Raw genomic sequence first — 27,133 nt, forward strand, 5'->3', positions numbered from 1 at the left:
GCATATGGTAGTAGATCAGCGGGGACCAAACAAACACTGATTTTAATGTGGTATTTTTAATAATTAATTTGGTCACTCTTTTATATATATATATCACAACACAATGTTTAGTAACTACTGTTCTGTTTGGACTCCAATAAAGACTACTGTTCCCCACCTTCGGTCCTCAGGACCCACTACAGCACATGTTTATTATGTCCCTGCTCCAGAACACCTGATTTAATTGGTTCCATTCTCCTTATGTCATTAAGTGCTGCAGACACTTTTTTAATTGTCCGTTCATTTAAATTAGTTCTGTGGTAGCATGGGCACACCTAAAATATGCATGGCAGTGGGCGCAGAGGAGCAAGGCTAGGTAGCACTGAACAAGTCTATTTATGCCACAATGCCAGAGACTTAAATGTTTATATGGACATAGAAAGAGGTTCAGCTGTTGCTTAAGGTGACTTTGAATTTTAAAACTACCACACTGGTCTTTAAACTCGCTGGCATCCGTTATGTTGTGCGAGTGCGTATTGATTTCTTCTGATTGCAGTCATACTACGCACATGCCAGGATTTACCCATGCAGGCAGATGGTGTTTTCCCTGCATAACTGACAACAGAGAGCTAGGATGTTTTTAATCCTTCCATTTTGTTTTCAAATTTTTGCATTTTTAGAAAAATGGTAAAATTTCTATGTACTGTTGTGGTGTACATGAAAAGCACCAAAGCTTTTCTGTTTAAACCAAAAAAAGTTGTTGTTTGCACAAGCCCTTAGCTCACAAGCTATCCCGTGTATGTCTTCCCTTCCCCCGTTGCACCCTTTTCTGCCCAATGTCTCCCACATTAAGGCCATTTGTAGAACAGAAATAATAATAAAATAACTTATTAGACATAAACATTTTAGCTTTTAGTATTGAAGAAGACCTCATCATAGTATGGAACACATCAAGAAATTGAACATTTGGGCCCCAGAAGCATACAGACCTTCGCGTACCCAGAACTCTGAAACTATTTTGGACAAAGAGCCTCCTACTATGCTGTGTTTTTTGTTAAAGGTATATTTTCTGTGGATGCATGTGTGGATGCATCCTTACCTGTTTAGAAAAAGGAAAACTGAGACGCTTAAAGGAGCAGAGGGTTAATTCCAGAGGTTTTGCAGACGTTTGCCCCGTCTGGCGACAAGTTGAAATGACACCAGCGTTGTCCACGTGCATGTGAGAAGAGGAAAAGCATCTGCCGCTCCAACTGTACATGTCTTTTGTTTCAGGAAGCAATGTCTTCTGAGGTAACAAACCTATAAATATTGAAGTTAGCCTGGTTTCTCTTGCTAATGCATCAATGGCGGCAGAGACTAAACAAAGTAGCCAGGTGAACGAGAGCGTTCGACCTGAATAACTCTCTTGTGACCTGACTAATCTATAGAGGCAACTGCGGTAGATAGAGGAAAACTCAATTTACATCTGGGCAATTGTAAGGGCACGTATGGGAATGACGGAAAATAATATTTAGTCTTTAAAGTTGGCCAATGCTCCTTTAAGGAAATCACAAACAAAAATTTTGGACAGAGAGAGCCAGGAGAAAATAAAAGAGGCTATGAAGGATACGTGGATAGGTTTTTACCTCCAGATGTTTTATCACCTCTGCATGCTGGTTTGGCGGCAGCTGAATTTGTTGATGAAAACAATCCTGAAATAACAGTGCTATAAAGATGTCAAAGTCTTGCCAAACAACTACATTTCCAGGCCGATCATATAACCCTTGGGATTATAAACTTTCAGCTCAAGCTGGGAAAGGTTCATGCTAAAATCTTCTGTTTTAAGGAAAAAAGCTCCTTTTTGGAATGATCCTGCTAGTCTGATCCTGTCTGCAGTGACAGTGACATCACTCTCTGCTCCCTGCAGCTCACCTGCCATCAAGACTGAGTGTTTACACCTGCGACAGCTCTAATTACTTGGAGCTGTTGCACCTGGGAGGAGCACTATATATATCTGGCTCTCCCAGTGTGTAAGCACCAGATCCTTGAAAACCTTTGTGTGAATAGACCATCCATCAGTCCTTGTTTGCCTGCCTGTTGTGGACAGTCTGTGGATTTCTGCCTGTTTGTCTGGCCAGACTCCCCAGTTGGCTTCTGTTTGTGGACACCGAAACCCTGATCCGTCTCTTGACCTAGCCTGCCTACCTGTGCCCTTACCTGATTCCACTGACTAATGTTACCAACTCTAGCCAGACCCTGGATTCCCTGTCTGCCTCTGCCCCCTGTCTGGATACCTTTGCTCGGGGTGTGTGTGTTACCTGTTACTGATTCTCTCACCTGGATTCTGAATTTTCCTTCTGCCTGTGTCCTATTTGGAACCTCAGCCTTTCCCCCTGACTACCTGTGCATGAACCTAGCCTGGACATTGATTCCCCAACTGCCTGTGTCCCCTATTCTAACGACATAAAGTGGATCAGTCCTTCGCTGATCCAGATCATCTCTGTGGAGCCCATTGATCTACTTGTCAGGACCAGCGCCACCTGCCGGTCATTGAGAAGGTTAGTGGCTTTTGATCAGTTCTCAATCTATCCCACTGAGTTGGGCTTGGCCACTAACCTGTGTCTCCCTTCTACAGCAGTTCCTGTGTGTGTGTGTGTGTGTGTGTGTGTGTGTGTGTGTGTGTGTGTGTGTGTGTGTGTGCGTGTGTGTGTGTGTGTGTGCGTGTGTGTGTGCGTGTGTGTGCTCCTGTCCATTCCCGATCCATTGAATTCAGAATATTGATACATCTGTTAAAGGTACCTTTGTGTCTAATTGACTTATCGGGTCAACAGCTTTTGGTACACTACATGTTTTCCCCTTTCTGTTTGTTTTTTTTTTATTTATTTTTCTGAAGCACTCTTGCTTACTTGAAATAAACAGTAAAATTAATTATTTTATTATAAAATATCAGAAATAGTGTCAGTATGTTTAAAAATAATAATAATGAGGAAACAGTACTTCCAGCTCTAGTTGATTTATTTATTATAAGCATGACAAAAATATCTTCAGACACGACGCTGTTTAAATCTTATACAGTATCTTAAGATTTTTTTTTCAACAGGTTTCTCACAACAAAACCATCTCATACAATTTTATCAAACCTATCAAAATCAAACATGTCAGACTTGGCGTATGAATGGCACTGTGTGCTCCAAAGTAATATATTTTCATCTGCTGTCAATTTTGTTTTGTTTTTTTCCCCTTTTCTGACATGAACACCCTTTCTGAGATCAAAGTCATCAATAAACATAGTCAGGAGACATGCAGTTATATTTTTGTACCAAAAAAAGAGAAACTACCCGAGGAAGGTTTTGTTCTGTTGTGAGTTATAAAGCTGTTAATTTTTGTAATGTATTCAGTTCACAAATCATGGCAGACTAGCCAGATTCCCAATTTGCTTTTAAAGCCAGTGATTTATTCAGAACCTCTGGATTATAATTTTGGAATAAAAGTTTTGCTTTGTATTGGTTATTTATACAGTCGATTGTCCGAGATTATGTTGCTCGTTCTAGAGAGGATATTTTCAAAAAGAAAAGTGAACTAACATCCAGTATGAGGGCTAAAAATAATTCACAATTCTCTGACGTAAACGCCACATAATCTATTGACCCCAAACTCTTAAGCAAGTAAAGTTAAAAAAAAAATTAATAAAGTCTTTAATATTTTTACAGTGGAGTCTTTCAGCGAAATATGTTGTAAAGTAAGCAAACATCAAATCTAGAAGCTTAATAGATGAGAAACTGTGTAGCGACTGACTAAAAGAAGCTGACCATAAGAGTAATTTTTCCTTAAGACTCTCTCTAAGACAGAGTACAGTTATATTAAAAATAAAACCATGCATTCTTTATTTAATGGATTAAAAGAAAATCATTTTAATGTGTCAGGTTTTGGATTTACTAATTTAAATTTGAGTAGGGTCTGGTTTGAGAGCTTTTCAACAATGATCATCCTTTTAACTTCAGTAGGTCTTCTGACATGTTGCGTCTGAAAATACCATCCTCAAAGAGAATAATTCTCAAACTTGCACGACAAATGAACATGTTTAAATATTTAGCTTATTCAGCCTTTAATGTGATTGGCTGAATGTTAAACAGTAAGGATTCCCCAGGTAAGCTCACCCTATGGTCCATTTGAACAGGATATATAAAATGAGGAGTCAACAGTGTTTAGTCAAATAAAAGGCAGAGATTAAAGAAACTTTGGCAGCCAAGTGTGGGTAATTGATTTATAATTCATCAGTAGTTGTGCTGAGCAGCAGACTCCAGAGACATGAGGCAAATCTCTCTTACAACCTCCTTACTTTCCTCATGAGAATACTCAATACGGGCAGCTCAATTCTCAAAGTGGTTACTTAAAGCACAAATATTCATGGACACTGCTGCAAGCTGACAGAATTTAAGCAAAACAATGCACTATGATGCAGACCCAGCTTGATTAAATGAAATTGTCACTGCAGCGAAAGTGATCTATGATGTTAAGGGGAATGTGCAAAGTGCCATAAATCTCTTTATGTCCTACCTTGAAAGGTCAGCATTTGGAAAGATAAGTACAGATACACTGTTTTATATCACAATCATAAAAGAGAGAAAGCAGAGGGAATTCCAAAGACAAAATTCCCGGCTAAGCAATAACATTCTGCCCATTAGTGAATAGTTTTTCGTTGAGGTTGCAGGAGTGAAACCGTGGTAAATGTCACCACAGTCTGGTGCTGCACTTTTGTGACTATCAAACCTTGTGTTAAATAATTATGGAGCAAACTGCAGAAATGTCAGCTGTTCTGATTGCATCAAAGAGTGACAATAATTATACCATGGAGAAGTTTATGTAGGCCAACTGACTGATCGTTTGTGGGATGGAAACATGAAACACTAAATGTTGCAACTGTCAGAAGTCAGTTTATAAATTCAAATGGCCAATTTATAGTTTCTAATATTCCAATTAAACACTATAACAGATTGTATTCCTGACAAGCTACAGCGCATATATATATATATATATATATATATATATATATATATATATATATATATATATATATATATATATATAGTATGGACTTTAACTGTGTAGTTTTGGGAGAAAGAAATTTAAAAGTTCTCTTCCAATCAGTATTTCGTTTATTTCATAGTATTTTTTTTTTTCCTGTCGCTAACACATTTTGCTTACTCAGGATATTTCAACATTTTGCCATAGCATGCAAGTTTTTGCACTTGCAGGGTATAGCAATAAATCAATGTAAAAATGCAGTAAATGTTTCTGACTTTTTTTGTTTAAAACAGATCAAACCAAATCAAATTTGCCAGATGGCATAGCTGCATTTTTCAAACTATGCAAATAATGGGAAACCATCAAGTAAGCCAGTGCAAAAATGCATGTTATACAAGCTGCAGAAAACATGTCTTATGAAGAAATTGTTTTTAAATAATTGTTATTTTATTAATTATAATGTTTAAATTAGCAATTTCAGTTGACTGGGCTCATTCAATTTTTTAAACTTGCAAAAAACAAACAATGTTTGAGCAAGTCTAAACCACTCACATTGCATTTAAAGCAGAAGAGATACAATAGTTCAAGAGGGATCAGCAAACTCACCTTTGCTTTACATGTGATTGAGCACTTGCTTGTGTGCGAAACCCCATTAGTCATTTGTGTGTCTCAAGCAACACAAGTGATTATACAAAGCAAGACTACATTTTATAAGATATTTCACTGTGTACAATTAATATGCAACCTCCATCAATCAATATTTAGCAACTTCCCTGACATAAAAGTCAGTCGCAAATCTGTACAGCTTCAATTATGCTTCGGCAGCTTTTGGGGCAAACAATGGCTTTGCAAGGATGTGGTGACAGAAGCTGCTTCGAGTTCACTATTCATGTGCTTATCGTGGTCTTGAAAAGAAACAAATTCCCTTTTTCTGAAGTGTAACGTTTGGTAAATATCTAAGAAATATTTTATACGCACACATTTTTCTTTCCTCATCAGCATAATTTTAATTATTAGTGGCACTTACACAATTGGGACTTAAACGACTGTTGAGTCAACAGCTGTGAACAATCAGTAAATGATGGTGGTGACCATCAGATGGTGAAATCAAATTCCCCAGCAGCATTCTGCAATGAGTCCCTTGCAGCTGGCCCAAATAGCTGCTTGTCTCCTAAAAACTGTAGCATGACAGGACATGGCTTCTCCCTTAGTACAACCATAAACACGTGATGTGGCTTCTGGTATTGACTGAATGACCATGCATGGCTGGTTTCCTAATGCCACAATAAACATGTGAAATAGCTTTTGGCATTGACTGTATAGATGGAAATAACAGATATGGATGTTGTAAAACCCATCTAGTGCTTAATGGCTTTGAAAGCATACTCACCCTGTACCAAACAATCTCTCGCAGCCTTCCATCAGTTTTGAAGTTACATTTGAGGGTTACAGTCTCGCCAACAACAACAGGAGGCAGTGGCTCTATGGTGACTGTCAAATATCCTGAAAAAAAAGAGACACAAAAGGAACAAAAAACATTTTAATAGAGTAATATTTTGCTAAAACACATTTCCCAAGAGTAAATATTAGACTTGTAAAGAAAGTATTATTTAAAGGCAGTCAAATAATTTTCAAAGATAAAATGTACTGTGCATTAATTTTATATGGGGATAAATTATATCAATCATCCTTGAGCAAAAATATATCCATATTGGAGCCTGTGCATATACTAAGTGCTTTGTAAACAGCACTTAAGGAACATTTACTCAGGAAGTAAAACTTTTATTTAAAGTAACCTTGCACAGTTTCGTCATCATGCTCGTTCATGAAAAGAAATACAAGAATATCTCAGGAAAGTGTGCACTAAGGCTCTACACATACATTGGCCAAGATTTTGTGTCTGATTTCCTTAACCCACACATCATTTTGTTTTTTGTTTTGTTTTGCATAAACGGTATTTGTATCCCAATTGAATTTTCACCACGGTGTTATATACTTTATATACAGTGCATTGCAATTTTTATGCAATGCACTGTCAAAACCTTTTACAAATTAGCTATAAATTCATTTCTAATTTATCTTTGTGACTAAAATCTAAAATGCAGATCAGTTTTAAAGTTGTAAAGAGAGAATTTAGAAAATAAATCCCTAAAACTGTCTCCAGAAGTGATTCAGTTCTCTCAAGTGCTTCTGCTGAGCATATATTGGAAAATAAATAGGTTCACATTTAGATAATTTTTCCTTTTCACTGAAAAGTGGGGCTAGCCTAAATCAAAATGATACAGAAGAGTTTTCGAACAGAATAGACTAGACAAGTTGTACAGTATGTTACTCTTTTAGCACATGATTTATTTCTATTCCTATGGATCGTACTTTATTCTTTTAAAAGATAAACTTACTACCCTGATGTGAATTTTTCTTTGAGTTGTGAATTGCAAGTGGAAATGGTCACATACCCTCAACCACTCTCCCACCACCCCCAGCTCATTAGAAATTGGCACTTCGTAACAACCCTTGCCATCTGTTTACTCGTTATAGCAACACTTTTTGACCAGCAGGATATTTTCCATGATACGACCTAAGAGCAGGTGCGCAGGTTGCCAAAATGATCTTTGGAAAATATATGAGCGTCTCTCCACTGTAAAATTGAGGATTTTAACCTCCAGTCCAAAAGGTTCTCATAAGTTAATTTACTTTTCTTGTTGCCTAAAGCAAAAATAGAGCTAATAGTTTTAAACATGAAAACCGTTCAACATGGTTAAATGATCAATCTTAAATAAGTCTTGAACAGGTTTCCATATTTCAGTGACCCCTGCTCCTTCACTGAACTCAAAAATATATATATTTTTTTAGAAATAAATGTTGTAGAGGTGCATTATCACACAAGAGAAATTGGTACGATCCATTTATAACATAGTTCCATCCATGGTGAAAAGTCATGCTAAGGTGCTTCCTCACTGTCAGTAAATAGTCTTAGAATCTGTTAACATTACATATCAACCAACTTTATTCTGGATCACATCCTATGAGATTTTACTAACCACATTGTCCGACCCGATGACATCACCTCTGATGTCATCACCCTCAGCACAGGCTCCCCTCAGGGCTGCGTCCTGAGCCCCCTGCTGTTCACTCTTATGACACACGACTGCATCCCCAGGTTCACCACCAATCACATTGTGAAGTTTGCAAACGACACAACGGTGGTGGGCCTGATCAGAGACGACAACGACCGGGACTACAGAGAGGAGGTGGAGCAGCTGTTGGGCTGGTGCAGATACAACAGCCTGATCCTGAACGTGGAGAAGACGAAGCAGATCATCGTCAACTTCAGGAAGAACCAGCCTCATCACGCTCCACTGCTCATCAACAGCTCAGCTGTGGAGGTGGTCAGCAGCACTAAATTCCTGGGGGTGCACATCACGGACAACCTCACCTGGTCTGTGAACACCACGTCACTGGTGAAGAGGGCACAGAAGTGCTTGTACTTCCTGCGGAGGATGAGGAGAGCCCACCTGTCACTGCCCATCCTCACGACCTTCTACAAAAGCACCATAGAGAGCATTCTGACCAGCTGTCTCTCTGTGTGGTGTGGAGGCTGCAGCGCCTCAGACTAGAAGAACATGAGGAGAGTGGTGAGGACAGCAGAGAGGATCATCGGGGCTCCTCTTTCCTCCATTAAGGACATTTCATCTCAGCGCTGCATGTCCCGAGCCCGTAACATCATCAGACACCCCTCACACCCCCAACAAGGACTGTTCTCCCTGCTGCCCTCTGGAAAGAGGTTCTGCAGCATCCACTGCAGGTCCACCAGGTTCTGCAAAAGCTTTTCCCCCGCTACCATCAGACTGTTGAACTCTAAACTGGACTCTGCACCACATTTGCATCTTTATGTGGCACTACCAATGTTGTCAAACTTTTATTATCCCTTTAAATAGTACACAACTCAACGTTTACTGCATTTTTGCACATATTATTTGCACCGCACGATACTTTTGCATACAAATGCCTTTTTGCACCATTATTTTTGCACATAAACAATGGTTGAACAATTCCCTGCACACTGTTCTTGCACACTGTTTTCCTTCTGCACTGTTACATCTGATCACTGCTACACTTTATATTATATTGTAATGCTGCCTTATTCCACCTGAAATTCCATTACACTGTCGTAAACTGTACGCAACGAAATTTCGTTCTGTATCACTCTGTACATACAAAATGACAATAAAGTTGTCTAATTCTAAGTCTAACAATTTCCCAATTGGGGGTATATTATGCAGACAGTTCAATGCTGATTTTGGTACAAAAAAAGTCTTAAGGAAACAAATAATGTATTTGTCTCCACTCCCAGTCAAAGGTTTAGACTCACTCAATGGCTTTTACTTATTTTTATGACTTTCTACAGTTCAGATACATAGCAAAGACATCAAAACTATGACTCAAAAGTATATAGAATTATGTATCAAACACAAAATTGTAAATTAACTCAAAATATCTTGTATATTTTAGCTTTTTCTAAATACCTCTCATTTGTTTTGATTACTGCTTTGGTCACACAGTTGGCCTTCTCTCGAAGAGCTTGATGAGGTTAGTCACCTGAAATGGTTTTCCAACTGTCTTGAAGGAGTTCCCAGAGGTAGTGATAAAAATAAAGACAAGCCACTCAATGAGAAGGTGAGTTCAAACTTTTGACTGGTAGTATATATCCAGATTTCAACAGAAAAGTAAAGTAATGGAAACCACAATGTGGAATTCAGAGCTGTAAGTGTACAAATCACATTGGCATACCTTGAGTAAACAACAACCTTGAGAATAGGAATGTCAAAATAGTTGATATCATGAAACAATTGCTCCTAAAATGTTTTTATTCAGAAATACTCTTTTGCATCAAAATCAATATAAAATGACCCATTCACATTTGCCCAAATTGTTGCAGTTTTTCGGACCTCCGCGCAGCCTTCCTGCAGCTGCTCATCTAAAAAAATGATCTGCTGCTGGACGTTTAAACTCTGCTTTTGTATTTTTTTGGCTATAACGACAAAACAAATACAAAAGCATAGAAAGTAATCCTGCTTCTGTGCTCTTTTTGTGTGTAGGCTGTGTCTTCTCAAACCCCCAGTCGGCCATGGCAGATGAGTGTTCACACTGAGCCTGGTTCTGCTACAGTTTTATTTGCGTTAAAGAGGAGTTTTCCTTTCCACCATCGTTACATGCTTGGTCGGTAGTTTTCCGCTCGTTTTCCTTACATAGAAAACTTTTTACCCAATCTGTTAGTATAATTTGATAGAATTAACTTTGTGAAAGGGGCTTAGGAGGACACTGTTCTACTGTGGAACGAACTAATGCAGGAAAATGTTAATCAGCTGACAGCTCAGTCTGTTAACAATTAGTGAAGCACCAGTACAAACAAGTGGCTCGTATCTCCACTACTTCTCTGTTTAGTTAGAAAGTCATTGGAGGCTAATGTGTCTAATATTAACACAGAATAAACAGAAAAAGTAGGAACCCATTGAGACTTATCATGCTGCTGTAGGTGACCACTAAAGATGTCCATGTATGTTTTGAAACATAATTTATTTTAGTTTATAATTAATTATTTGTCCTATTTGTAAAGTAAAGTTTGTTATATAGTGTATAATCATATATTTTTCCTCTTCACTAAAACTTACCATGTGACTTCAAAAATTATGTGCAGTATCAAAAATGGCATCGAGTATCAAATATTTTTATTTATTCCTTGCAGGGTTGTGGCCAGCTGGGCGGCCTGGTAATGATGAAAGGGTAAAAGAAGGGGTACATCCTGTACGTGGAGACACACAGTATGAACAACCACACATGCACACAAACACCCACACGTAACAAAGAAAAATTCCCATAGAAACAAACCAAAGACTCAAATATACAACCTTCTAGCTGTGAGTCAACAGTCCTAACAGCTGTGTCGCTGTTGATCTCTCTGCATGATCAATTATTTAAAGACCAAACAGGAAAAAAAATTCAGAACAAATTACGATGGCCAACTCTTTATGGAAGGATGCTTAACTGTTTGATCATCAGCAACTTGTAAGAAAAAAAAGCTTGCAGAGCTGGTGTTACAGCCCTAAGCATATACAGTTAATATATGTGAAGAAACATAAGATTAGATCTTGCAAAGTGCAGCAGGGGAGTACAAAGGCAATTAACTTGTGATAATAGGTAGACCTGAGAGAAAACAAACATGCCCTAAAAGGAATGATGCTTGAGCAAAAAACCTGGAAATTGTGAAAACATATTTATTTGTATCTAGCCATATCCGAGTGAGCCAGCATGTGGTCTTATCTCCTTGTCAGGACGCAATGATTTAGTACATGATAACTTTGCTACATTCTGACTTCTGAATATGAATATTCAATCTTGCAAAAACCGATAGATGATAAAAAAATATAGAACATACGCAAACGATGAACCATAATGCATCCCCAGATCAGCTGTGTGCTTGCACGTCTTTGGATCTTGGCTCAAAAAAAAGATATTCCTTAATTTGTAGTCTACTATATTGATTAAAAATGTTGTACACCTTTTCAGTTGGATTAACATCTGGGGAATAAGCAATGGAGACTCTAAATGCATTGAACAATTTCACTTAGGAACACATTCTCCGACCTCTCATGCACCACGAACAGAGGAAACGTTATATCAGAACAGACCACTTCCACTAGGACAGATATGTAATTGCTCCTCAAAACAACTGAGCAATTTCCCGTGACTCATTCCTCTGAGGCATCAGGTGAAACCAAAAGCATGCTACAGAACCCAAAACCACTCTGTGTTGCTTGTCTTTAATTTGTTGTTCTACAAAAGCAAACAAAAAAAAAAAAACACACAAAACAATGCATAATTCATAAAAGCTTTTGATCACTTTTTTTTCGGTCATGATACACAACACACAGTGACTTGAACACACAAGTTGCTAAGGTACCTCATTTCCCCTATAATGCAGGTTCTGATGAATCTGTATCAGACTCATGAATCAGCATACGCACAGGCAAATTCACTGAGCAGAGATATTTGATTGTAAGAAAATTAACCTGTTAACATTAATGATTTAAAATAAACAAATCTGGTCAGTCAAATCTGCATTTTGTATCAGCAGCCTCATTAAAAGCTAGATCCAATTCATGTTTAATAAGAAAAGAAGAGGCTTACCCTCCTATAGCTAGGCAGTAATGTTCGCATTGATTTATCCACATACATAAAAAGGGGGAAAAAACACATTTATGATTTTTGAAGAAACCACCATTAATCTTGTGCTTACGTCTTGTTATATATACACTGCACTGTTTCTGCACCATAAAAATGACAGTGAAGCTTAAATGCTGCACCAAATTAACTGTTAACTCCTCTGGAGGCACCAGAATACAACAAACCATCACTGGAGACTGCTCCTTTTAAAACCATTTTGTCCCCTTCTCTCCCATTCTGTCTTTCCCTTGAAGTGACCTTTGACAAACATCCACTTTTGAAAAGTACCAGTCTCACACACCAACCTTAGTTCTGGGCACACTTTATTTTCCTATTTCAAACTCGTTGCTTTTCAGAGATTAAGTCTTCATTACCTAAATAATAAAACCATTCTATTTACATAATGATCATATAAGTTTTACATTAATTAGCATAACAGTTACATTAATTAATTTTGTTGCAGTTCCAAAAAGAAATGAGTAAATTCACTTATTCTATAGTCAGTAAGGTAACATGATGCAGCGTCAGTTCTCTAAAAACCTATTTGAGAAGATAATTATGTGATTTTTCATAAGAATAACACTTCATTCAATTTTAGTAAATTGAAATTACTGAAAACTGGGAGCCAAGTTAGATTTTTTTTAAAGATCTGAGCAGCATTTTAAGCAGGTTTTGGATGTCAGCATTAATAGCCAAGTCACAAATCAGCCTGCCTCTCGTGTCCACACACCTAGATATGCTTATTATAATATCTTAATTTAATCAGCCAGCTGAAGAGTACCTCTCACCAGAGTCAAATTGAATGGATAAACCTTTCCGGAAACTGCATGTCATTAACACAGAGCTGATGATCTTAGAGAAAATCCTCACCACTTATTATGAACCCAAAAAATTAGCAGTCTGGTTTGATGAATCTCTCTTTGGGAGCTGTCCTGTGAGATGATGGAAAGCATGCCTAACACAAATAAGAGAAAAAAAAAAAGGAAATGCCAACTGGCCTCCTGGAACATAGTTACTCATCAGTACAAAACTATGTTTTCGCCTCTAGAGATGGACACAAGTGTTTAGTTAAGTGGCAAAGCATTCATTGCACATCCCAGTTGGTGCTTTTCTTCTGTGGTTGCTGGAAACAATTGCCAACAATTCTTTGAATTGTAGCACACTGTAAAATTTAGCATACACAATGACAGAAAATTGCTTCTGAGCTTATGGTAAGGGAGGGGGATTTCTTTCAGAAGAGTGAATTACATGGGTTATACGCTTGAGCCAGGCAAGTTCACATTTCAAAGAATCTCTATGATAAAACTAGAACAGTTACAGTTTGCAAATATACAGACATGAGGGCATAATTCCCACGCAATCCAATATCCATTGAGTGCCATCCAAATGACTACATAAATTAGACACATTTTATTTGCCAGCTCTCTGTTGAAAGTGCTCCAACAGAGCAATAAGTCTTGTTATACTGGATGGCCCTGTTAAAACATCGGTTAATATAGGAAATATTCACGTAGTTCAGAAGTAAGCATTAACTCATGGCGAGTATAGGAAACAGCACAGTGTTGTTTTTTTATAAGTAGTAACTCATATGAGTCAGGATTGTTTGGAGTGAACTTGCAAGCGTCCATTCAGCTCAAAACAAACAACTTTCGATGTACAGGACAGCTTTTCAACTGAGATGTTGCTGATTCCTTTTGAAAAACAGGCATGTTCTTTTTTTGCCATATAACAAAAAGCAATTAAATTCAATTTATTTATGTAGCGCAATTCATAACAAATGGTGTCTCAAGGCGGCCTAGCTTGACAGCCTTGGCTGGGCCCGGAACAAGATAATCTAAGATGGGATGGGCCTCCACACACAACACTCTGTAACTGGTAGAAAATTAACTGACATTTAACGTTTAAGGACATGATTGATACTCTAGTCCAACTCCTTGCTTCTCCCGGCATATTCTTCATCACCCTTCCCTTCTTTCCGCTCCTATCTGCTTCAAACATAAGACTTTTATAGAGTTCACAACAGTTTTCCTGGTGTAGAAAGCCAACAGTGACAAATGAAAAAAAAAATCACTAAATTGTAACTGTACATTGTTAAATGAAACATAATATATATATATATATATATATATATATATATATATATATATATATATATATATATATATATATATATATATATATATACACAAAATAAATTTATGTTTAACTTATAAATTAAATGGGGAAAATACAAATTTTACTTACATTTATGGTAAAATCATAAATAAATACACAATTGAATTACCTTTTAGCTTCCTGTGCTGAAGTACATACTGGAATGTTTGGTAACTGCTGCTGTGTCTCAAAAAGCCAACCCTCATATTTGACTAGTCATATTTGACTAGTCAACCTGCACAGCAACTTAGCTGCAGGCAGCTTTATAAAACCAAATTATTAACACTATGGCAGTAAAGATAGTGTAATAAGTTAAATTTATGTTTAACTTATAAATTAAATGGGGAAAATACAAATTTTACTTACATTTATGGTAAAATCATAAATAAATACACAATTGAATTACCTTTTAGCTTCCTGTGCTGAAGTACATACTGGAATGTTTGGTAACTGCTGCTGTGTCTCAAAAAGCCAGCCCTCATATTTGACTAGTCATATTTGACTAGTCAACCTGCACAGCAACTTAGCTGCAGGCAGCTTTATAAAACCAAATTATTAACACGATGGCATAAAAGATAGTGTCAGCCCCTTTGATCGATAAATTGGTGTTTTTTGTAACTACAATAATTAGACATACATTGTTGTTCACAAATGTGCCTATTTAAAAATATACATTCTTGTCCTTAATTTGATAGGATAAACACCAAATGTTTAACATGCAAACAGCAATCATATACGCAACAACCACCAAAGCATAAGCCTTCCTTGTGTGAATCAAGCAATCTACTCAGCAAGTATATTATCTTGCAGTCTAAGTCTCAAAAAGCACAGCATGACTCTTGCAGAGCAAGCTGTTCCGACCATCCTTGTGTCACATACTGCTTCTATGGCAATGTTTATCAATGGGTTTCAACCTTGATCTGCGATAGTCTGCTTCCTCAGAACCATTTTAAGTGAGCAAGGTTTTTTTTATCAAGTCATGTAAGATCCATATTTTGCAGAAGTTTTCAAAGATGTATTCTTAAGAAAATAACTGTGGCCATGATGCTGAATTCTTAAACACCAGTGAGCACATATGTAAACAAGTGTAAAGTGGCCTGAGAGTGCAGGGCATTTAATTGGCTCATATTAGCTAGTTGTGGAGGCAGACAAAGCCTCCAGCTTGTCTTAATCCATCAGAGGCTCCGCTGGAACAACATCTAATGAGGGCTGCAAACTATGCTTTCTGCCATTAATAACAGCAATTTGCCAAGATGCATTGAGAAAACAAAAACATACCCAATGATTTATGTTAAAGGCCTACCTTGACTGAGATGTTGGTGTGACAAAAATTATGAGAAAACTATTCTGTGTTTTTCAGCTTTGCTCCTCAACAATGCCTCTCAGCACTGTAAACAAACAAAGCCAATTTTAGCAACATAACACAAATCTGAACACTATGACGTTCAAAAACATAATAGTTTTTTGGGGACTTTTTTGTTCGAAAAACTGTGAAAAAGGATGAAACCAGCGTAATATTGTGAAAAAAGATACTATAATTAGGGATCAAGTCACTGTTTTTTCGTCACACTACAGAAAGCTACTGACTTAAAACCTAACATGGACTACCTTCTGAAGTCCATGTATGAGACAAAAGCTATGATTGCATGCACAAAATTTCACAATCAGATTAAAATGTATTTGAATTAAAAAACAAAAACAAAAAAAGCATGGGAATTTCTATGGGCACACAATCAGTTAATCCAGTCAGGATGTGTGTTTATATTCACCTGGTTTTATTCAGAATTGAACCACTCTGACATGTGCAGAGTTAGGACATTTCCCTAAATAAATCACTGGAGAATAAGTACTTTGTCTTTGCTGAACAACAAAAAATAGAAAACAAGGTAGTAGTGAATGGGTTTGTTCGGCTTTGGAGCACCCAGTATGGACTTGCACCAAGCTCTAATTATTACAGTTAAGACATTACTGAATAACTAAGCATTTTAAGCTCTTAAGTTAATGTTTCTAATAGAAAGATTTCCCGACATAGTATCTTGCCACTCAAAGTGGGAATATGTCACGTTGACGTGGGACACATGCATACTCAGGTCAGCTTGCCACATTTAGAATAACTTGATCCTGACAAGCATTTACATGCACACTGATCGGACTGTCCATCGACATAGACCACCCATCCCATTCAGAATTAAATTTGATTGCGATTGAGCTTAATCTGATCACAATATTCCGACTGGAGTGTTTACATGACGCATTTTATTCAAATCGGTCCTTTATTCCGATTACTTTTGTCCATGTAAACATAGCTACTAACTCCACCTCTAAAGTCACACTTCTATGCTGGAAGGCCATAAGTAATTGCAGACATCCTAAAGCTTAAAATGCTTTGACATTGATAACCTCTCCATTCATAACATAAGCATGGAGTCAATGCTCCGTTGGTCCCTCATAAAAAATGGGCATGGTCAGCTCCCTCCAGGTAGAAGGGAAATAGAGGAACACTAGCAAGAATTACGTCACCCTTGGACAACGCTTCACCCCCCTATGGCATGTTGCAGAACTGGAGTGCTCATTGAGTGACAGACTGGCATCTAATGTGCACAAAAGATGTTGGGCACAGATTTTGAAGGGTTAAATTATCCTGCTCAGTGACCAAATTTTTTTTAGAAACTTTGCAAGCTAATTTTTTATACTTTGTACACAAAGGTCACACGTACAAAGATTGTACAGTCTTATTTTTCTTATTTTGTTTGTATTGCTATATTTAGACTTATCCGCTTGCTTCCATTTGCTTGTCACTTTGCTGCTGTTATACCTGAATTTTCCCAGTGCGTCGCAATAAATCTGTTTTATTCTCTTAGTATTTTTAAATTGAAGGACAAAGGGAGGGATTCAGTCCTCCATTGCAACTGTTGTGTTGCCGCTATTTGCTTCATTTCTGCACCAGATTAACAAATCAACTTGCACTAAATGCATGTAGAGGCAAAGGAACCCATGAAATTCAGCATATGATAGAAATGTGTATCTTTTTTGTCAACTTGTAGCTGCTTATTCTCTGTAGCCACAAACACTACAGATCAGGTAAAAGTTTCAACTACAGACTTTTCTATTTAAGGTAAGGTAAGTTTATTTATAAAGCCCTTTACGGTAATAAGACGATTTAATATGCTGTATGTGAACAATATAAAACAAAAAAAAAACACAGAGGAAATAAAGCATAACAGACAGAGGGCATTAAAGAGCTGAGCACATTGCATTGAAATAGTAGCAGCAGGTCATTTATTTAACTTTTATCATCAACATTCAAATTAATAGAAAACTGTAGTTCCTGCCAAGGCCCTCATCAAAACTGTAACAACAACATCTGACTGGAGGAATAACATTAGAGGGGCTCTCCCATAAATGCAGTAGATTTTAAGAGATAATGGAATGATGCATCCTTTTAACCCATTCAAAGATAAAAACATTGTCTGAAGTTAAAAATGCATCAGACTCTAACATAACACTGGGTGTATTCTTTACAAATATAGAAACTTATGTAATTGGGAGAAGATAAAAAATAAAACGTGTTAGTGTGCTCACACATCTCATCCTGATCAACCACCCTCCCACACAACAACCCAGGTCCCTCATCTCACCCCCACCAAGTGAGACAAAGATCCCTCAGCGTGCCTCAGTTACACAACACAGATGGATTTTCTTTATAGAGGTAATTTATTTGACTTCTGTTCCTTCATCTCTGCATGTGAATCATGTGTTAGAATGTAAAACAATCTTAAGATTAGACTTCTGCAAAAAAAAAAAAAAAAAAAACTGCTGGCATTATAAACACAAATTATACAATTAGTTTGATTACATTTTCTTTGTAAAAATATCAAAAATACCTCACTAGAAGAGGAGAAGAATTCTATCTTCTGCGACATCCCTGTCCCATTTCTTTTAAGTCAGCAGAACAACAGGTTGCTTTCCCTTTTGCACCAAAATGACTACCACCTTTTAAGAGTATATTTCCACACATTATGCGTATTGCAAACAGCTCTGGTCTTTAAGAATGTGAAATATTTTTGACCTGGCAGTAATGTAGATCTATCTAAATTAACATGGGCAAGCTTCCCCCTTACTGCATGCATAATGGCTAATTTAACGATGGGCAAACTGCATCTGTGCAGGGAAAATCTTTTTCTTTTTTTTTCTTTTTTCTCAGGGAAGCAAATACAGGAGCAGCTCTGCCTTTGCATCTGGTTTCAGAATCCTAATTGTAACTCAGATTTCCTATAGCTATATATAGCCCCTATGGGGAACTTTATAAACACATCCCAAACAGTGTAAAAAGTTTTATTAATTTGCTGGAATGACATCTTAATCCCTTCAAGGAAGCAATTGCTTTCAAATATTGCTTTGATCACAATCAGTTTTAGTGGTCAGGAGTGGCCTAAGAGCTACTGTGAAGAGGAAATTCATGGCATTGCAATCTCGTCTGTTTTCGATTTTTTTTTGCAACTGTTTTTCTCCTGCTATTTTTTTTCACTGGGTTTACCAGACAGTGTTCTCAAAGTACATGACAATGACACCCTGCAAGTCCAGCAGAGGGGAGCAAATGTTGTAACTTACGGTTTTGTTTTGACTTTATTGTATATTGTTTTTTTTTTTTTTTTCTGCATAACATGCAATGTGTTGCTTCAAATAGCAAAAATATTTTGCCAGGCTGCGTGTTGGAGTGAATTAGAATACGTCCTGACTTAGAATAAAAATTGTTTTAAACCCTGATAGAGTAATTTCTGGTCATTGTTTTTGTGGTATTATAATCTTTTTTACTTTTACACTACTGTGTACCGTAAATGTACTAATATCCTACGGTGAATATCTATATACACACACACACACACACACACACACACATATATATATATATATATATATATATATATATATATATATATATATATATATATATATATATATATATATATATATATATATATATATATATAATATTATTTATATATATATATATATAATATTTATTTATTTATTTTGAGAATGAGGGGTTATTTTCTTTGGCTTTAATTAAATGTGGACAAACTGTCAGCAATGCTCTTCACTTTGGGAAGCTTGTTTTGTGCATCTCTGGCGTTGCACAAAATGTTATAATTGTAATCATTCATTAATAGCATTTAGCACCAGCTCACACCTTTCAGCATTTGCCACTTAAATGCCAAAACATTAAAAGCAGAATGCACAGAGCACACACCCAAATTAGACTTGTAAAAAGCTTGTGAAGAAACTGTTTCGTCAAAACATATCATTTAAGTTTTTGCTACAGGGTATACTGATACTGACAATGTTTTACATCACCCATAACACACTACAGTCTGCATGATTTATTTTGTATGCAAAATCATGCTAAACACCAAAAGGAAAATGTGATTTTGCTTTGCTGTAGACAGCATGTTGTGAGTTACTAATCCAATGATTAAATACATCAATCATTTTCTTCTGGATGGAAACTTTTAGTTCAGTTACTTACGTGGGTTTTCTCTTTTAAGATGATAGTACCTTCATCTAAAGGACATACAGTATCACCAAATGTTTTTAAAACAAATGGATGAGACTCTTTTTCTATGGGCTTCGTTTTCACAAGATCTCCTCACAGTTAAAGACCAGTGGGAGATTTTGCGGTTGGTTTATCTAACGGTGCTTCGCACCAGCAAATCCAAAACTCCAAATGTGGGAATATGTTTTGGAAGAATGGCTTCCTGATTTTCTAGCATAGTTTGGGAGACTTGTGCAAACACTGACTAGGCATGTTCAAGCTGTTCTGTAGCACATGGCATCCTAATACCCAACAAAGACACACTGTGTTGTACACTGTTGTTTTTAGATTTGTCATCTGTCAATGTCTGAGGCGCTTTTATCAAACTGCACTGAACATGATAAAAACAAAATAGTTGTACACTACATATAGTAGAGGCCAGATATTTACATATACTGTATAGAAAGACGCAAATGTTTTCTTCTTACTGTCTGACATTGCATCACACTAAATAATTTCTGCTTCAAATTGATTAGTATCACCAACAGTATTTTTATTTGCTAAAACCCAGAATAATTTGAATCCTTCTGAGGATTTTAACTATATTTAAATTCAAGTGTGCATATATATATATATATATATATATATATATATATATATATATATATATATATATATATATATATATATGTGTGTGTGTGTGTGTGTATCATATATAGATACATTTCCCCATTTGTCAGAGGCTTTTAAACTGCAAGAGTTGTGTCAAACATTTTGGGTACCATTTTGGGTACCCTTCCACAGGCCACTTCAAAACACTGACTTTGTTGTCCTTAATCTACTTTGTAACTTAAGCCAATTGGAAGACTTATTTGTGCCTAAACTTTAGCTTCATGGTTTAGATCTTCAAATGTAGCTTTGATATTTCCACATTACATAATCTCCTCCTGATAACATCTATTTTGTGAAGTACACCAGTCCTTCTTGCACTAAAACAACCACAGAGCATAATCCTGCCACCCCTGTACTTCTCACTTGGAATGTTTTTCTCAGACAAAGAACATTTTCCCTTTTTGCATACAAATGTCACTTTTAATTTTTGCCCATCAGGGCACAAGACACTTCTTCAGGAATAAACTGTTATCTGGCTTTTATGTGGCTCTTGGAGCTATTTATTTTTTATTTTTGGGTGAGCCTTTCAGCCCATATTGGTGCGTGACTTACTTCATGTTTATAATGACTCTCATACCACCGTTAGTCAGCATCTTCACAAGTTCTTTCGTTTTTTATATTGTTTTTTACACATTTTACAACAAAGCATGTTCATTGTTATGATCATTGTTGAAGCAGATGTTATATAGGGAAGCAATGTGTGTGAGGCATGCCTTGAAATACATTCACAGGTATACATCCATTTAACTTAGATATTGTGGTTCACAAGCTCAAAAAGCCTTGGCATCATCACCCGGGCCTTTTGGTCTGACTTAATGTCAGACATTGAGGGGAAAAAGGTGTCTGGGTGTTTTTATGCAGTGTAAATAAATATGTGGTTTAAATTGTATGCATGTTACCTGCAGTGGGCTAGTCAATACTTTCCCTTGTCAGCAATTGCAGATACTCTTGAACACAGTCAACACATTTCAGATGGTAATTTGTAAATATAAGCAGGGCTCAGGAAGAGCAACATGGCAGGAGCATCTAGATGACCTGCTGATGATTTATTCTGGTCAAGAACACAATCTGTGCCTGTAGAGAATGTCCTTCTTTGTAAACAGAAAGATGGAAGCTGGAAGCCGGTGTGTTTTTCAATCAAAGTGATTTACTGTTTAATGACATGCTTGAGCTTCAAGAGTGTCAGCAGCCGTCCTTTGTAATCCAGCACCCTCCCACATGTCAGTGCTGCTGTGGTGGATAGCAATCACAAGAAACCTTATCAGTCGGTCCTCATTTTGGAGGGCCTTAGGCATTGGGAATTATAATGTCAATGGTGAAGAGAGTTGGGCCCAGAAAGGAAATGCAGCCAATCCACCCACATAGCTTAGTCAGATGGTGTTATATCTTTCATTTTTAGCTGGCCAACTACGAAGCAAAAGCGATTCAGTTCTTTAAAATCCCCTTTTCTTTTCCCTCTTTATTTTGGCCTAAATTAGCAGAGAAAAGTACATATGCTAAAGAAAACTCAAGGCTTTTCCTTGTTTTGCCCTCTTTCACATGTATTGTTGAGCGGGTTTAGTGATTCTTATGACCATTTTGGTATTTTAAGAAATAAACAGCAACAACAAAAGCAGTTTCTTCCAACAGAAAAAAAAACACATAAAAAGGATCTCTTGGGAGGCAGCAGTTATTAACTGAGGCACAGTCACATAAGGCTTGCATGATAAAGAAAGAAGACAACCATTGCTGAAGCCTGCAAGTGGTCCCTGGAGAGCAGTTCGGGCACCAAGTTTTATGTGGCAATGACATCTGGAAAAATGATACATGCAGGGGGGGTCTGGTGCGTATTATCCAACTGGGAGCTTGTATGCGCAGGGACAAATGTGTCGTTAGCTTGTGTGTTTGAGGTGGACATTCAAAAAGAACTAAGAGTTAAACCTGCAAGCGGTGCAGGGTTTGCAGGGTTCTTGCAAAAGAACTGTGAAATTAACTGTGCAATTAATTTTTAGCCCCTTTGGCCTATGTGGATTCAATGTACAAAAAGAAAAAAAAAACTCTGATCCTGTAGGGCTAATTAGAAAAGATGCAACACTTTAATTAACATTAATCTGACTAACTAAAGTTAGTTTTTATAATGAGATGTATAACAAGTAAAAGTAATTTCTGTGTATTAAGTCCCACTTTTGACATTTCAATAGAATAAAATGACATTAATAATTAAAAGAGTATATAAAAAATCTGCCTCAATCCATCTAGCTAAACATAGATTTATATGCCGTCAAATATATCCATAAATAAATACTGCAGCTGTGAATATTATTTGTCTTGATTATTCTATGATTGCCATTCTCTATAAGATATAGATAAATGAACCAATCTTTGCTAAGGGATTGCTGTATCTGTCGCTTGCTTCTTTTTCTTCTTCACGGCTGCACACACATGGTCATGCATCTTACAAACGTGAAAGATACCCAGTGAGGTGGTGGTAATGTGTGAAGACATGATAAGAAGATTTTAGAACACGTTTATCCACTCCACATCTAAGCCATTTCAGGCCTTAGGCAAGTTATTTGTCTTGGTAACAGAAAATAACACACTCAAGGAGCAAAATTACATCATCAGCTATGGTCTGCATAACTCAAAGCGATGCACCAGAACACAGGAAATTGTTCTGAGGAACAATAGTATGATGTGGGCCTGTAAATAAGGAGTATGTTGATGGTACACCCAACAGTGTAATAAATAAGCATTCTCACTCAGTTTGTTTCATCAATGTGTCTTTCAACCTATTTATTTTTTCATGAATGGTTAAAGATTCACTGTGATACATGTTGGCTTTCATGGCTGGTAGTGCAGCTATTTAAATGGACCTTTGTTCAGTAGATGGTTGAATGAATTCTGATAAAATAAAATAAAAATATATATTAAAACTAAAATGGAAAGTAACTCATTGTGTGAAAGAATGTCACTGAGTTATGCTTTACTCTCTTACACATTTTTTATTTTTTATTTTTTTTTACTTTCACATAGAAAACCTTTCATTCACACAATGACTTATGACAATGAATTAGAATGTTTATACCCAAATGTTACTCCAGCTGCTTTTGTTCTGTTCTGGTGGAAAGAGTGTGGATGTTCTGTATGATGCCAGCACTATTACAGGTAAGGAAAGTTCAATTTAAATAATAAACACACAGAGGCAAGTAAATACAATGCAATTGATTATGATGGATTGCTATGAATGTGGATAAAGAGAAAATTACTTATGAGCAATTTATGCTTTACATTTGCCTGGTGCTACAAATTAAAATCAAATAGTCATTGAAGTGACTTTGGAGTGTAACAAAGCCATGCCCCTTACAAACTAACCTAAAGGTTTTATGGCTTCAATTGTTGAAATTTTTTCATTACTTTGTAATGGATTCAACAAAGAAATTTGGCGGTAAGATTAATGAAATGTCAGAGGACGTTGAAAGGAGGAATTCCAATCTGTTTCTATTAAACTAAACAAGATCTGGGTCTCATATCAATAAAGGTCTTAAATAAGTGTGTATGTTGTTTTCGAGGAAGCAAGTGATCCTAGTAACCCAAAGACAGACTCAAGACAGGGTCAGTTCTCTGTTTGCAATTTCATCTTAAGGCTGGTTCACACAGCAGGATTTTAAAATTGTCGGGCTATTTTCAAAGCCAGGGAGATACCATATGTAATGATAAAAAAATCATAGACAAAACAGGTTTGCTCGTATAGTGTGTGGAGTCCGGTCAGACAACAAGCACGACACACCACACACAAACAGATTTCACTCAGGATCATTCAGATATTAGACGGGAGATATTGTGTAATCTCTCAAGATCAAACCTGAGTTCAGAGTAAAAAAACATGAATGACGAGGAAGAATAATGGCGATAGTTTGTGGACTAATTTTAACAGAGAAAAAAACATTACAAAAAGAAAAGGCGCTGGTTAAACGAGTGGAGACAATGCGAACATGGTGACTCTATGTTTGCTGCACTATGATAGAGAGGTGAGCTGTGTTTTCCCCCCGTCTTTTTTCTCAGGGTTTCCCTCACCCCGCTTTCTGATTGGCTACACATCACATTCAACAGGCTGCCTGCTTGTTTGTCCTGGGGGAACACCCCACACGCTAGGATACCAGGGCAAGACAATCCAACATGTTGATTATCACCGATTAGAGGTCGGAGTGATCCCAACGTTCTACCAAGTGGACAAGTTCGCTCTTAACACACCACATTCTCTTAAGATTATTTTAAGAGCCACGCTGATAGTCGGCACCTGTCGGAAGGGGAAGATCGGGGCAAAAATCAGGCTAAAAATCTTTCCTTGTCAACCACCCTTTAGAGACTTCTGCATCTCTACAGTTCAAGAGGAATAGCAACTATGGGATTAGTGAGCAGAAATGGCCGTTTTCTATGTGAAATGGGTAGGTCTGAGCTATAGATCCAAAACACAGGTATGTATATTGCAGACACTATTTTAGAAATTGCTACATAAAGGTCATTTTCTGGTCTGTCAATGAATAAACTTCACATCTTTGTGCCATTTTGCACAAAAATGTTCAAACCCCATAAATTACTGTGCTTACTAAACCACTTCACGAAAAAATCCTCTTACAAGCAGCAGTTCTTTGTATTTGCTTCTTTTATGCTGAGGCCAAAAAGGGTCTACTTTACTTTGCCACCTGCCAGGAGAAACATATGAAGGAAGTAAAAGTTCAGAATGACCTCAGTTAGTGTCTCCAAAGCCAAAAAGCAATCTACGGGGTTCTGCAATGCAAAAAGTTGATTTCGAAGTTAACAATGCAGGATAGACTTTTGCTATAAGACTGAGATAAAGTGATTTCCTAAAGACAGCAGTGCTGTATTCTCTTATTTTTCTTTTTAGATGAGGATAGAAAAAAAACATTTCCGTCCATTTAATCAGGGCCTACTGGCTATTCAAGCTCTTAAAAGTCTCTTTGCAAACTGCCCCAACTTACCAGTGGATCACCGGGTCCTGACTGACCGGCAGCAGCAGGTGAGGTTGGGAGTGTCCCACTCAATATGCTGTCTGTATCATGGAAGTCAATTGGAGATATTAACACTGTTAAAATCCCCCCAAAACAATCAGTACAATCTGAGTGTTTTTTTTTCTCCACGTCTGTTATCAACTTAATTAGCTATTTTTTAGCTTCTGATCTGCCGGCTTGTGGTGGGATATAAACACTGGCCAAAACAAATGAGGGGAACTTCCTCTGTGAATAAAAAGGTTTCCACTCCATACAAGTTTACTCCAGGGGTGCTACGCGTCTTCAGTAATGCTGTGAAATCATTAGACAAACCTATGCTTATATTATAGCAGATTCTACTCCCTGTCTTCGTCCCAGAGAGCTCCACTCGGAATAGTTGGAAGCCTGATATCTGTAGTGGCAGTGGGAGTTGTGCTCACCGAGCCAGGTATCCATGAAACAGAGGGAAGCACACCCACAGAAGTACACGTTTTGAAAGTTGAGAAGCAGCAGTTCATCAACTTTTTTTAGCCAGGGAGCACACATTGGCCAGATACATTTGGGGCAAAGGTGTGCGAAGACCCTCCTGTCTAAGCTTCATGATCGAGCCAGCCCATTTACCTCATCTGCATCTCCGCTAAATGCCATAGAGAGCCACTGCACCACCAGCAAATAATGATTTGAGTGACTTTTTTTTCACTTAGTAAAATGAAATCATCACAATTAAATGGATTTCACTTTGGTAATTTTTGTATGATATATTTTTTTGATTATTTGAGACATTTGAGTGTGATTAACTAAGCAAAAACATCATAAATCTACAAGGAACAACTACATCACCCCACCTGTTCACAGGTAAAGTTCAGTAAAACTGTCTTAATAGACTACAGACCCGTAACCAGTGACCTGAAAGCTATGCCTGTCATGAAACTTTAATGTAACCAGGCTCTGAAATCAACTGCAGGTTACTTCTGTGTCTGAGCGTTAATCTGGCTGGAGAAGAAGGTGTGATCCACGACGGCTTCTTACTTAAAAAGGCCTCAAAAGGCACAACGTGGTTAGTTTACAACTCCACTGCATAGAAAACTGGTATGAGGGATAAAAATGGAACTTACATGAAGCTTTATCTGTGCTATAGTAAGGATTAACAGACTGCCTGCTCCCTGCCTGCACCACAACTTGCTGCTGGCGTGCTTTGTCAAATTATGGAGATTTTGATTCAAATATCTGTGATTGTTTGCATAGCAGCCCAATACCTGCTAAACCGCATGCTGACTGTACTAAATGTGATATTTACTTAAACAGAGCTGATAATTGTGTAACCCTTGTGCCACACCTGGCCATTTGAATAAAATCCAAACTTAAACATGCGTAAAGATTTTATCAGGCACACAAAGCCAATTTTATAAAAAAAAAAAAAAAAAAAAACAGCTGTTATTTTGAAGGTGACTGCTGTTTTTCTTTCTCTGTTCGGGTAGCTGCATTAGCACCCTTATGTACGTGCCAATGTTAATGCATGCTAAAAAGAGAATTTGATACAGAATGCAGATAAAAACGGAAGTTACGTGAAGCTTTATCT

The 27,133-nt window shown here is 37.2% G+C and overlaps 1 protein-coding gene across 1 annotated transcript in view; it reads right to left on the reverse strand.

Moving 5' to 3' along the window:
* The window catches only part of igsf21a (immunoglobin superfamily, member 21a), a gene marked incomplete in the record, with an annotated part of 185,891 nt that overhangs the window by 98,172 nt on the left and 60,586 nt on the right, over positions 1 to 27,133 (reverse strand). The window contains 1 exon segment of the mRNA XM_036151534.1: positions 6,374 to 6,486. Within this exon segment, the coding sequence (XP_036007427.1) occupies positions 6,374 to 6,486 (113 nt within the window).

The sequence above is a fragment of the Fundulus heteroclitus genome, chromosome 20 (assembly GCF_011125445.2).
Source record: "Fundulus heteroclitus isolate FHET01 chromosome 20, MU-UCD_Fhet_4.1, whole genome shotgun sequence".
Taxonomy (NCBI): Eukaryota; Metazoa; Chordata; class Actinopteri; order Cyprinodontiformes; family Fundulidae; genus Fundulus; species Fundulus heteroclitus.